This window comes from Thunnus thynnus, chromosome 5, assembly GCF_963924715.1.
Source record: "Thunnus thynnus chromosome 5, fThuThy2.1, whole genome shotgun sequence".
In the NCBI taxonomy this organism is placed as follows: Eukaryota; Metazoa; Chordata; class Actinopteri; order Scombriformes; family Scombridae; genus Thunnus; species Thunnus thynnus.
The window spans coordinates 22,405,211-22,417,207 of record NC_089521.1 but is presented as its reverse complement, the minus strand read 5'-3'; the positions used below and the strand labels follow the sequence as shown (position 1 = coordinate 22,417,207).

The following is an 11,997-nucleotide window of genomic DNA, read 5'->3' as shown; positions in this document are numbered from 1 at the left end:
TTGTCTGATGGTCGGTCGGTTGATACAGACATTTTCCCCTGACCTCTCTTCTAGTGCCACAACTCCTCAGTGTCACAATGAGGCTAACATCTGTGGTTTTAAGGGAAATGTCTCAACAACTAGTGGATGGATTCCCATTAAATGTAGATATTTGTAGATGGTTATTAATGTCATGATATGTTGTAGATACGCATGCCTACACTGAGTTGTGTGTGTGTGTGTGTGTGTGTGTAAATAGATATGTATGTAAGTACGCATAGAATATCTCACCTGTCTTTTCTGATTCATTGATGTTGTCTGGCTTCACTGTATTGACCACAAATCAAAAATGTATGTATTTATTTTTATTCTTTTTTTCTTCACTTCCTTCAATAATTACCTATTATTATAATTGTTATCATTATTGTTTATGTATTTACTTTTTCCATTGTGAATCATGTTGTATTTTTGATAATTAGTTATCACTATTGCACATAAAACACTTGAAACATGATTAAAATGGGGCTGCAAACCCAGTATGGATATTATCAATTAACTCAAATAATGTCTCAATAAATAAAAAAAAGAATTGGTACACACATTCATGTTCCCCTAAGGATTGTAATCATTTTGGTGGTCCCTCAACTTTTTATTTCATTATCTTTTCAAAATTCGAATTTGTCCAAAACTTTGTTTTTTGTCCAAACACCTGCAAAACTAATGACATTCACATCAGCCTCAGCAGTACGTTTTTAGTGCTAATTGATAACCATTATACCTGTTTTGCATCATCATGCTAGCATTCAGCTCATAGCACCACTGTGCAGCCTCACAGAGACTCGTTTAAAGCACATCCAGATTATTGACCAAAGGAGGAAAAAACACAGACACAGGGATACCACAGAAATTATAGTCTTGTAATTCAATGTATTCACATTACAACATCCACATGTTTCAGTTTGTGACGACTTCTAATGATCTTCAAATATATTCACTGTATGATACATAATACCAATAGGCACTTCCAGTAAGTCTGGCAATATTGAAGCTACAGTATAGTGTCTAAATTACAAAATGGTAAAAATAAATAATGTATATCTAAAAGAGTTTTTGTAGTTTTAAAATTTCTTTACTGTACAGCATATATGTATATTGTACAAAATGGAGCATCAACCTGCAAAGAAATTATTTTACTTTCACAAATACTGTGTATTTGGACATATTCTTCCTTGTGTAAGTATTAGTACATGTGATAAGTGCAAGGTACTAGTGAGAAGAAAGCAATTAATTATTTAATCATGTGTCAACTATATAAAAATACTCATCTCATGTTTTGTTTACATAATTGTAAAGCTTGTTTGGTTCCCATGATTACAATTATGCTACATGTGTGAATAAGTATGACAATCAAGTAAAACCAATTAAGACATAAAAAATACAAAACTGATATACCGTATCAGCTCAAATGCAAGTATTGAGTAAAACTGAGTAAACTGATGTGACTGGGGGCGAAATGCATACATCGTTCACTCTAAATAATAATGTGATCACCAACAAATTAACACTGTGGACAGATTCCTTTCATCCTTTAAAGATGAGAGATGTCGTGTGATGAATGTTCAGCTCCTGTTGCCAGTGAGGATCTCCAATCCACAGGCTAAGCACTTTGCAGATCAAAGAGGAAGCGCAAGGAGAAATATGCTATAGGACCTTCAGCGAATAACAATTTCATCTGAGTATCTGAGAAGAAATGAAGAATGACTTACTGCGTCACTTCATCCTTCATTTACTTGGGAGTAAAGATATCACCCCCCCTCTTTCAACAGTAAATGCTTACAATGTTCAAAGAGTCACATTAGAGAGGCCTATGGAAGATTTCAAATAGACATAAACACACTCCCTTACTCTCACACACACTGGACACAGCATACAGTATATACATTCACAAAGCAGGATCTATAGAGTTTGAGTTGATGTTATTATGTATTTGTATATCCTGGAGGCTTGAAATGGAAACTAAAAGTTGAATCAATGTTAGAAACAAAACCTTTTTTTTCTTATTCTAGACCTCTTCAGTTAAAATGGATGTATCGCATTGAATAGCTTCCCTATATAACACTAGTGATAGCTCATCAGGTTTTTTCAAAAGCTGAATTAAAAATCTCCACTGTGTCTGTAATGATGATTATAGCTCATTAGGGATGAATTGGCAGGCATGTTGCACATGAGATACAATTGGTGAGCTAATATATGATCACTGGAGGCCAAAGAAAACTGAAGTTATTCTGATTCATTGGCTTCTAACAAATCCGGTCTAATATGAGTTACTCTTTCCAATGCATTTCTAATCAGTGGGTCAACCAATTACCCTCAACTCCTGTGGCCTTGGCTACAGTGGACTGAGTTCCTCCCACTCCCTCCAGCACACACAGTAACAGAGACACGGCAGCAGTAAACAGCCCATTATGGATGTAGTGCGCTATTCACCACAGCCAGGAACATTGTGTGGTAATAGAGTATGTTAATGTAGAATGTGCAAGGATACAAGGACATGATGTTCCTCATCTGTGTATTACTATGAAATCACCAATAACAGGAAAGCTCTATCATATCCTGTCTACATGACATCTGTGCTGCTCAGCTTATTGAAGATCAGTTTAAAGAAATAAGATTATGGAGGAGTCTAAGTTGAGATACCATTGCATAAGAGATTCAGATGTGCATGTAGGTCATGAGAACTTGACAAAGTTAGCAGTGGATAATTCATTACATATTGCCTCACTCTACTCATATATGACAGTAAACAGACCAGCCAGCTCAGCGTAGAGCACCTTTCTCATTCAACTCAAGATCTACTTATGGTCTCTCAAACACTTTGTCTATGTAAATGTGAATAATTAAAGGAAAGTGGGGTATTCATCAGGGACATTTATGCATTCTAAAAGAGCTACTGCACAGTTGGATATGTAATTGCTTTATCCCGTGGCTTTTTCTAGTTGAAAGTGAGGGCCATCATGTGACTTCAAGTCATACACTACACTGAAACATTCTTTTACGTTTTGTTCACCCTCATGCATCAGGTCAGGACCTTTACACTATTATCATGTTATATACAGTAATGTTATTATGTTAAGCGCCGTTTGCTCTCATCACATGAACGAGTCATGTTTTATAAAACAATGCTTTTTTTGTCTGGAAATTCTTGAAACCGGAAAAACCGTCCTTGATTTAAACAGTTAATAGTCTGAGGTTACAAGGGCTAAAAGCTTACATAATCAACTATTTTCTTTAGTTTCACAGTGAGAAATACCAATAAAATGACACCCATGAACCATTGTGTGAATCAAAGTTAGATATTGTTTTATCTAGTTTATAGTTTGTCACACTGTGACATAAAAAAGTGACGGCACACAAATATTTAGGGCCACTTTGGGGCAAATTGATTAAGTATGAGTGACAGCACACTGGGGTACAGGTGATATCAAATGACAAATTTGACATTTGGAAGAGTAAAATGGATAAAATAACACATACTGCATCATGACTGTTGCATTGATCACTACTAAAAAGGTCATTAATACTTAATCTAGAGAGAGCAATCTTTCCTAAATGCGTCAGACAGCTTGTTAACCTCAGAGAATTGTTTAGCTCTTTTCATTGTGAGAATATTTTGAGCTGAGGACAGGTCACCTGACTGGATATGACTGGTTGATGTTGAAAACTTGCCAATATAGCTCACTCTATTATCAACCTTGACTAGATTTCAGACTAGATTTCTTCTTATGTGGAAAACATTTCTAGCAAAGTTCGCCTGAATAATTTCCCAGTGTATCATCACTGTAACAGATGTGATTTATCAGGTTGGACTTTTACTTGCAGAAGAAGGTGCACTGTGAAGTCCCACACGTACTGTCTGCTCTTGACTCTGAAAGAATGAATCTCTCCCTGAGGTGCAGGGGAGGAATTCAGATTCTCTGTGCTGATGTGCAAAGATGTTATAAAAGCAGGAAAGTGGGGGGAGTTGTGGGATAAACTTCAGCTTTGTTCTAAGCCTTTCTTGCACATGATCTAACTTCGCTTTCTATTCCTGCATGTTTTTAACTGGATGATAAAGATATTTACTTTGAATCTCAACAGGGTTTCCTGAGGGTAAATGGTCAGCATCATTTGCAGGTGCTCACATAATGAGGACCAGTAGGTATAGAGTATTATGTAGCATGCGGAGCGCAAATCCATAGTCAGGGAGTCAAAAATGGAAAGAAAGAAAAAAGGGCATTATATTAGATAGTCTTCCTATAGCTATTCTCAAAGAACTGGGTAGAATTTCATTAATTTTGGGGGATTTTCATCTAATAGTTTATGCTGTCTGGTTCTTTATAATGTCTCATCAATGCATGGTAACCTGTTCTGTTGTTTTCTTTCCCTTATATTTTCCAAATACCTCTGTAGTGTTTATACACAGTATGTTGTGTTCATTCCCTTTTTGGTCTCGTATTCAGCACGGATTAATGTGAATCTGTTAATTAAAATAACACTCTATTGCCTCATCAGTGCAGGCCTCTGGACCACAATATTTGGGGTAGTGGTGCCTGATCATGTTTTTACCTCAGGTCTGGAGACCAGAGATGGCACAGATAACAGGAAATCTTGTGAATTCATTCATGTTTTCTGCGGGAGAATTGTGCATGTGAGCGCACTAATTTAAACACACTGACACACACACACACCCACACATACATACATACAGAGTGTAAGGAGCCTTAAGTCTCCTATCTTAAACTTATACGGCTACACATAATGGTATAAAGTAGTTAATTTGGCAACTAATGTAAAACATAAAATTTATAAATATTTGATTGTATACTAAAGCCCATGGGTGAGTAATTAAATTTGGCAGAAGTTAAAAGGAAGAAAGATACGCCAATGTTCCTCATTTGATTGACTCCCTTTATAATCCATATATATATAAAAAAACATATTATGGCCCATGTGAGACCTCAAAAACTCTTGCTAAAATTGAAACACAAGTACAAGTAACTGTGATGTCTATATATAATTGCATTCAGAAAATAATTATGTATAAATTGGCAGCAAATTTCTGCAGTCCTGTGTTACCACATTGGGGTTGAGGTCTGTGTAACCAGTCTTCCTCTTCTCTTGACAGTAGCAAAAGAGTCTGTATCCCAAAGTACATGAATAATCCCGTATTGCAATATGGAAAGCTCCTTTAAATGTTTGGTGAAACCAAATATTCAGATAAAATGTGTAAAGCACAAATTTTCCCACCCTGTTTTTTTCTTTATAGGCACACATTTCCCAAACATCTACAGTGTTGTGTCTAAGTGATGTGCTGGCAAAAACAGGAGTCAGTTGATAGGATAAGAAAAAAGAAATACTTCTTCACGTCCAAGTCCTGACTGACGCCATATTTCCCATGGGTTCTTTCACTGTGGGTCCGCCTCCTCTAGTTCCTCTGTAGGTTTAGAGTCCTCCTGCGGAGACACGGGCCACTCGGGTTCCTCTACTCCCTCCTCTGGATCCTCCCCTTCTACCAGCTCCTCTCTGCTGCCTGGCTCCTCTTCCTCCTCATGAATAGCCAGAATTGGCTCAGCTACATTGTTTAAATGGACAGACTCTGATCCTTGGCCCTGTTTCTGGGCCTCCTCTGCAATCACTTTCTTCCACATCTCATGGTTCTCCAGGAGGTGATGGGTGATCTGGCAAAAGACTTTCCTCCTCTTCTTTGGACCTGCTTTCTCTGGAAGAAAAACAAAACTCAATTGAAAACACTTTGAAGACTGATTTTACACATGAACTGAAAATGAACTTGTTATTGCAGCCAATTATCAATAAAAATAGAAATCCGATGCCTCTAACCGCTAAGCAGTTTAACTGAGGCTGCACTTACATACACTTGAGATGTCTTTTCTTTTATAATTTTGCTTCAAACTAGAAATTGTAAATAGTACCACATTAATAGTGGAATCAAGTTCAAACAAAACTAATCAGCAGTCAGCAATGTTGGTCAGTGGAATCACTTTACATTTCCTGGTGTCATTATTGTCCAATGATACCGTTGGACCATTACTGACTGTCATTAGTTGTGTTATGTACAGAAATTAAGATAATTGTTATAAAGCAATTTTGTTAACTTTGTTAATATCAATTTTGTTTTTATATTTTATTAAACCTGAGGGGTTTAGAGGCTTACTGTAAAAGCTCTTCCCTTTGGCTTTACCATGAGTTGTCCAAAGTATTTATAGTATGTTCTAACTAGAGGCTTTGTAATCTATTTTTAATTTAAAACAATCTGCTAAACCAATATATTTTCCATGATTCAGAGGAGAAACCACTGTTTACTGTTGCTATTAAAACTGAAAATGTCCTGCAGTATATTATATTGTATAATCAAATCCAAATATAGAGAATAAATGGAACTTTCATATATGACCCGGGTACTCTATGCCACATATTTCTGTTCATTTCCAGTTCTTGTGCCACTACTTCAGGTTTATAGCTTTATTTGCTAAGATGCAATGCTTACGTGATGCTTCTGAGCTGGTGGACGTGTCCTCCTCTGCAGTATCCTCCTCGTCCTCCTCCTCATTCTCCGTGATCTCCGGCTCCTCGGCCTCTGGGTTGGGTTCCACCCATCGTCCAGGCATGAGGTAAGCCGAGTCGTACGAGTTGCACAGTGGTCCCACGATGTGTGTGATGAACGATTCCTGGAGTTTAGCCAACTGTGGTGCTGCTCGGTCCATGAAGGGGCTGATAGGAAGACCCATGCTGGACTCCTCATCGCCCTACATAAAGGATGACCCATATACAGTAGCATGATTCACATTTTACCACACTGTTTATTACAAAAGAACTGAGTCATTCAGGCCATTGTGAATATGCAGGATTGTCAGTCCTGTATAAATCAAGCCAATAAGGGATTGTTTTGAGTTGTGATAGGGTAAAATTTTGAATTTTGGTCCAAACTACATCAGAGGGATGAAACCCAAGAAAATTAGTTGTGGCCCCGTCAGTATTCAAAACATTTAGTGCAACAGGTGGAACAAAAAAGAGAAGCTTAGAGTTGGGTACAGGCGAGTGGTTTCCCATTTTAATCCTAGCTAGCTAATCAATGTCTATTTTACACCTCACATGCCAAGTGAATGCAATTCAACTAATATCACTATGGGTCCAGAAGGCCAGAATGAGAAAATTTTAGCACAGATTTTACTGCTGAGCCCAGTGGCCAATGCTCCAAGTCCCAAATAGACACACTTGCACTTCTCTTTCTGGTAACACAGTTGTAGGTGTAATATGCTAGTTAACCATCGACATTCACCACAGCACAGATTCAACATGGCAATATCTAGATTAGGGAACCTATTTTTGAGAACCCAGCGCGTGGCACAGATCACAGTCAAGTGTGCGAAGCAGGCTGCAGGCAATCATGGCCAATCACATTTGCTACTTTCATCCCCTTTAAACACAGAGTTTGAGGAAACTTGTTGCTGTTCGGGATGTGAAAAATTTCAAATATGATTACAGCAGCTAAAATATGCTGCCAAGAGCAGATGAGGACTCTTTTTAAGTTGAATTCACTTCTCTGGACACCCTGATGATCCAGTGATTGCCATGTTTTCCATGCATAATAGTTCACTCGGCATTACAATGATCCATACAATAACCATCAGCAGTTGTAGTAAATACCTCTGCAGTGCCATGAAATGAAAGTATAATTTAAAATGTGGTTTAGTATTTTGCATGTTGATTTTTTTTATATCTGAAGTTTAAATCTGTTTGATTTGACAGTTTTACATGTAAAAATAACTGCTGATAATTTGGGAAGGAAATAGTTGCTAGTTTAATCTTTAATCTGCAACATACACATGATCCTAGTAATGCTTTTTTTTTTTTTAAGTAATACACTTTTGTATTAAAATGTAAACTGAACAATCTCTGTCACATGTTGCTCATCACACGTCTGCTTGTATTGTAGGTAAAAAATTGCAAAACTCCAGCCACACTTTGGCCAGACCTGTTGATCTGCATTAAAAACTGCACAGAATAATTCATCATAACCAATAAGTGTGGTGTGCATATAAACACAGAGGTTTCTGTCGTTATTCTTCAACAGTCTGCTGATTGCACACAGTTTAACAAGCTAGCGTGCTTAATTGTGCCTTGACAACGCGAAACATCATTCCAATTAGAGACTGCAGACGGAACAGATTCCTGCTGCCTTCAAACAGATTTACAGACAGTCACCAGGGTGAAAAAAAGGCCATCCATATAGGATGCTGTGCTTGTGGATGACAGACGCTGGTAATAATTACTCTTTAATCTTCATTGAGTCTCGGGGGGATTTATGCCAGAAAGAACTGTCTGGAAAGTGTAAAGATGAGCAAAACATGAAAAAGGCGGTTTGTGTGATTTCAGAGAGGTTTATATGGGTGTGCCTTCACCGAATAAAGTGACAAAATATTAGAGAAGATAAGTGCAATGAGCTTTTGACATGCTCTGAGCAGGTGAGTGGCGGATGGCGTGAGACACACTCATTCTTGGCAACAAGATTGCGGTGCACTGCTGTATTGGCATCGCCAAAGCCTCTACTGCGCCTCTCCTCCCAATGTGGCACATGGTGAGTCACCAAGATACTAAGCCAGTGTGGTCAAGGAAATAACCTCAGTGCACTGTAGAGAAATCACAGTTCACTGGTGCGCCACTGCGCTTTAGGGCCCTTTCAGATACAATGCGACAACGGCACCACTGTGCTCTGAAACCCATGATTTCCAATGGCTTGTGCTGCACCATGATGGCTTTTCGCTGTATCAAGCAAAGCGCGGGGGGTATGGAAAGCCAAAAGTGTCGTTCTTAAATGCCGGGGAAATTGAGACAAAATGTGATACCTTTTTCTTGCACCCAAAGTTTTGGGTGTTGCATGCTGTGACAAATACTCATGTGGCCAATAGAAGCGAGGCAGCCAGCCAGGCATGGAAGGCTAAATGGAGGAAAAGCTAGTATTGTGTGTGCCTGAATTCCTTGAATTGTACAACATAAGTTTACACTTGTATCAGGACCTCGGGAGGGAAGCCCTATCTTATAAACACATTTCCAACCAAGTAGGCATATCAGATGTTTTAGCAGTCAGGTAGCTTGTAAGTAGGCAAATGTGTAGTTTATATGATAAATATAGCTTAGGTTTGTTATATGGTTTACAAAGTGTTCCCCCTCATTAGCTCTACAGTCCCGCTAGAAGTTTTGAAAACTCTGCCTATTTTGCTCTGTCCTCTGCGACTTCCCCGAACACCTGGTCAGACGCACATACCATCACCAACTCATAGAGCTTTTATTTTATACAACATAGGTATCAATTTAATTTACTGTTCTACAATTTCCTAGGAGGAACTGTGTAATTTTATACAATAGAGGAAATAGAGACAATGTTCTGTAAGATAGTTATTTGAGTGTAGCTAGTTGTGTTGGGTTTATAAGCAACTGTTGATTTCACTCCATTTAATGCAGCTAGCTATATTATATTAAAATGGTTATTCCTTTCCTGCTTCATATCCCTCATATAGTTTGAATGTATTCTTGTCTGTCAACAAACATATTTGTTACACTTTTGCATGTTCAGCGGACCTGCTGTGCACTGACTAAAAGACTAAAATTGTAAGTAATAACTTGAATGTGCAACAAATGAACAGCATCTCCTTTCTCCCTAGAATCACAACCTTTCCAGGAAACTTTCTTTGAATTCACGGTTACATATTGGTTCTCTTCTAAGAAATCTTTAGAAACTGTATCTCAATCTAAAGCAAGATCACCAAAAATGCACAAGCATGTATAAAGGGTAGTGGGAAGGTTGAGGGGCAGCAGCATATATGATATCTATGACGTCTGCATGGATGGGAATAAACAGCAGCTATAGCAAGGTTTTCTGGTTGCCTTGGTAACTGACCCCAAGTGTCATCCCATACACTACACGCTAGAATGCCTCTGTTCCGGCAAAATCAGCAAGCTGCTAATGTAAAGCACAATGAGAGTCATTAGAAGACAGGATCTCAGGTGGATTTGGAATTTGATGGAATTTCTTGACAGGTGAGCTGACATAAATTAGGGGGAAGAACAGGAGTAGGAGCTCTGAGATCCAGCTGTCACCGTGACTACATCCTAAAGAGATGCAGGGAACAGAAGTATCGCAAGGTTAACTTAACAAAATTAATATCTCATGTCTTTGTTACATGTTTAAGCAACAGTGTTATGAATACAGTGTCCAACTTTATATTAACCTAGGTATCGAAATGTCTTCTATAGACTATACGTACAGTATTCTGGAGTAGAACTTATTTATTGTTAGCCCCTGTAAGCCCTGAGATTTATCTTGTATTACAGTACAGATTCACACATCATAATTATTTCAGAATGCTTCTCAGCACTGTGAACAAATCTCATCCTCAAGGCTCTGTCAACATGTTGTCTGGTGCTCGATGACAAAGCGTTTATGTGTGTGTGCGAATGATGTGTGTATGCTTTGTATACATGCCTGAACATGTTTTGTATTGAGGAGTCATATTGCTTTCCTGTTTTTTTTTTTCCAAGGTCGATGGACTCTCAAGGCTGTCAGTGTAATCAGTGGCGTCTGCTCTACCTGAATGACAGTTGCCTGGGCACCCTGCTTGCGTCACCACATCTAGCAGTACTAAAACTATTGTGACTGAAGAGCATTTCTCCTGCAAGGTTCCTCTCATTCTTCATAGCCCTCAGAGTGGCTTGTAACAATCCGGTTGTGTCACCTAGCTGACGTAGCCGAGCACAAAAGGGCCTGAGCATGACATGCTTAACCCAGACGTAATTAGCAGAGATTATAAGCCATTCAGTGCCAAGATGACATACTGTAACAAAGGTCACTTACGTTGCCATTATGTTGAAGGCATGACTCATTTCTGTTTGTTATACTGTAGCAGCACTGTATACAAAATGAGGCCACATTATCTCATTACACTGACAAAAATCCCTACATCTTTAGCCCATTTTTATAGCTAAAAACTACAAGATACCTTTAGTGACTCTACTGTTCTCTTGGCTTATATGTAAACACCATGTACAGTATATAACAAAACTAAGTGCACCCCTAGTCAATATCACTAAAAAATGAAGTAATTACAGATCCTTTCCATTTAATACAAATGTATTTTTAGACAATACCCAAGAAGAATTAAACCATTTCCCTTGAAAAACAGAATGTTTGACTAATTAAACTATAATGAAATGTCCATATTTAAGAACCAACTGCAAAAAACATCAACACACCTTTCAATAGTGAGACTCCATTCTTTTAGTTTTAAATGTTTTGTATTCCCACCTTTATTTTTGATAAAAGATTCGAAGGACGATAGTCTTGCCCAAATCTGTGAAAAGATGTTCTGCCATTCTTCACAGATGTTTCTTTTCAGCTGCTTAGAGGATTTTGTTGCACTGCCTTCCTCTTTAAAATACTCTACAGGTGTTCTGTTGGATTCAGGTCAGAAGAACATACTTGACCAGGTCATGGTTTTCACTTTTTTCTTCTATAAAAACTCTTGTGAGATTTTTGCAGTGTGTTTGGGATCATTGACATGTTGGAAAATTCCTCTCCTGCCAACCTTCTTGAGACTGGGAGTCATCTTTCCATTCAGTATTTGATTATACAAACTTATATTCATAGTGCCATCTATAAATGTCATCTCCCCTACACCATTTGCACTCTTGACGCCCCATAACAGCACACTCCCACCTCCATGTTTCACAGTCGGCACTATGCAGTCAATGTAGTAGTCCTGGCTAGGTCCACGCCAAACATGCTGGACCCCATCTGATCCAAACAAATTTATTTTGGTTTCATCTGACCGAAGAATATGCTGCCAATATTCATCAAGCTTCTTTTCATGTTCTTTGTCAAAGTTTAATCTTGCAGTTTTGTGCAATTTTGTGAGAAATGGTTTTCTTTTTGGATGTCGTCCGTAGAGGTTGATTTCATGCAAT

General features: G+C 38.2%; 1 protein-coding gene across 2 annotated transcripts in view; it reads right to left on the bottom strand.

Annotated features, from left to right (window-relative positions):
* Positions 1–882: 882 nt before the first annotated feature.
* The window catches only part of LOC137183243 (cGMP-inhibited 3',5'-cyclic phosphodiesterase 3A-like), a 79,161-nt gene continuing 68,046 nt past the window's right edge, over positions 883–11,997 (bottom strand). For both annotated transcript variants that reach the window (XM_067590156.1, XM_067590157.1), the window contains exons 13-14: positions 6,524–6,782; positions 883–5,737 (exon numbers count right to left, since the gene is read on the bottom strand). In XM_067590156.1, the coding sequence (XP_067446257.1) occupies positions 5,424–5,737; positions 6,524–6,782 (573 nt within the window). In that variant the 3' untranslated portion in view covers positions 883–5,423. The remainder of the gene's footprint in view (positions 5,738–6,523; positions 6,783–11,997) is intronic.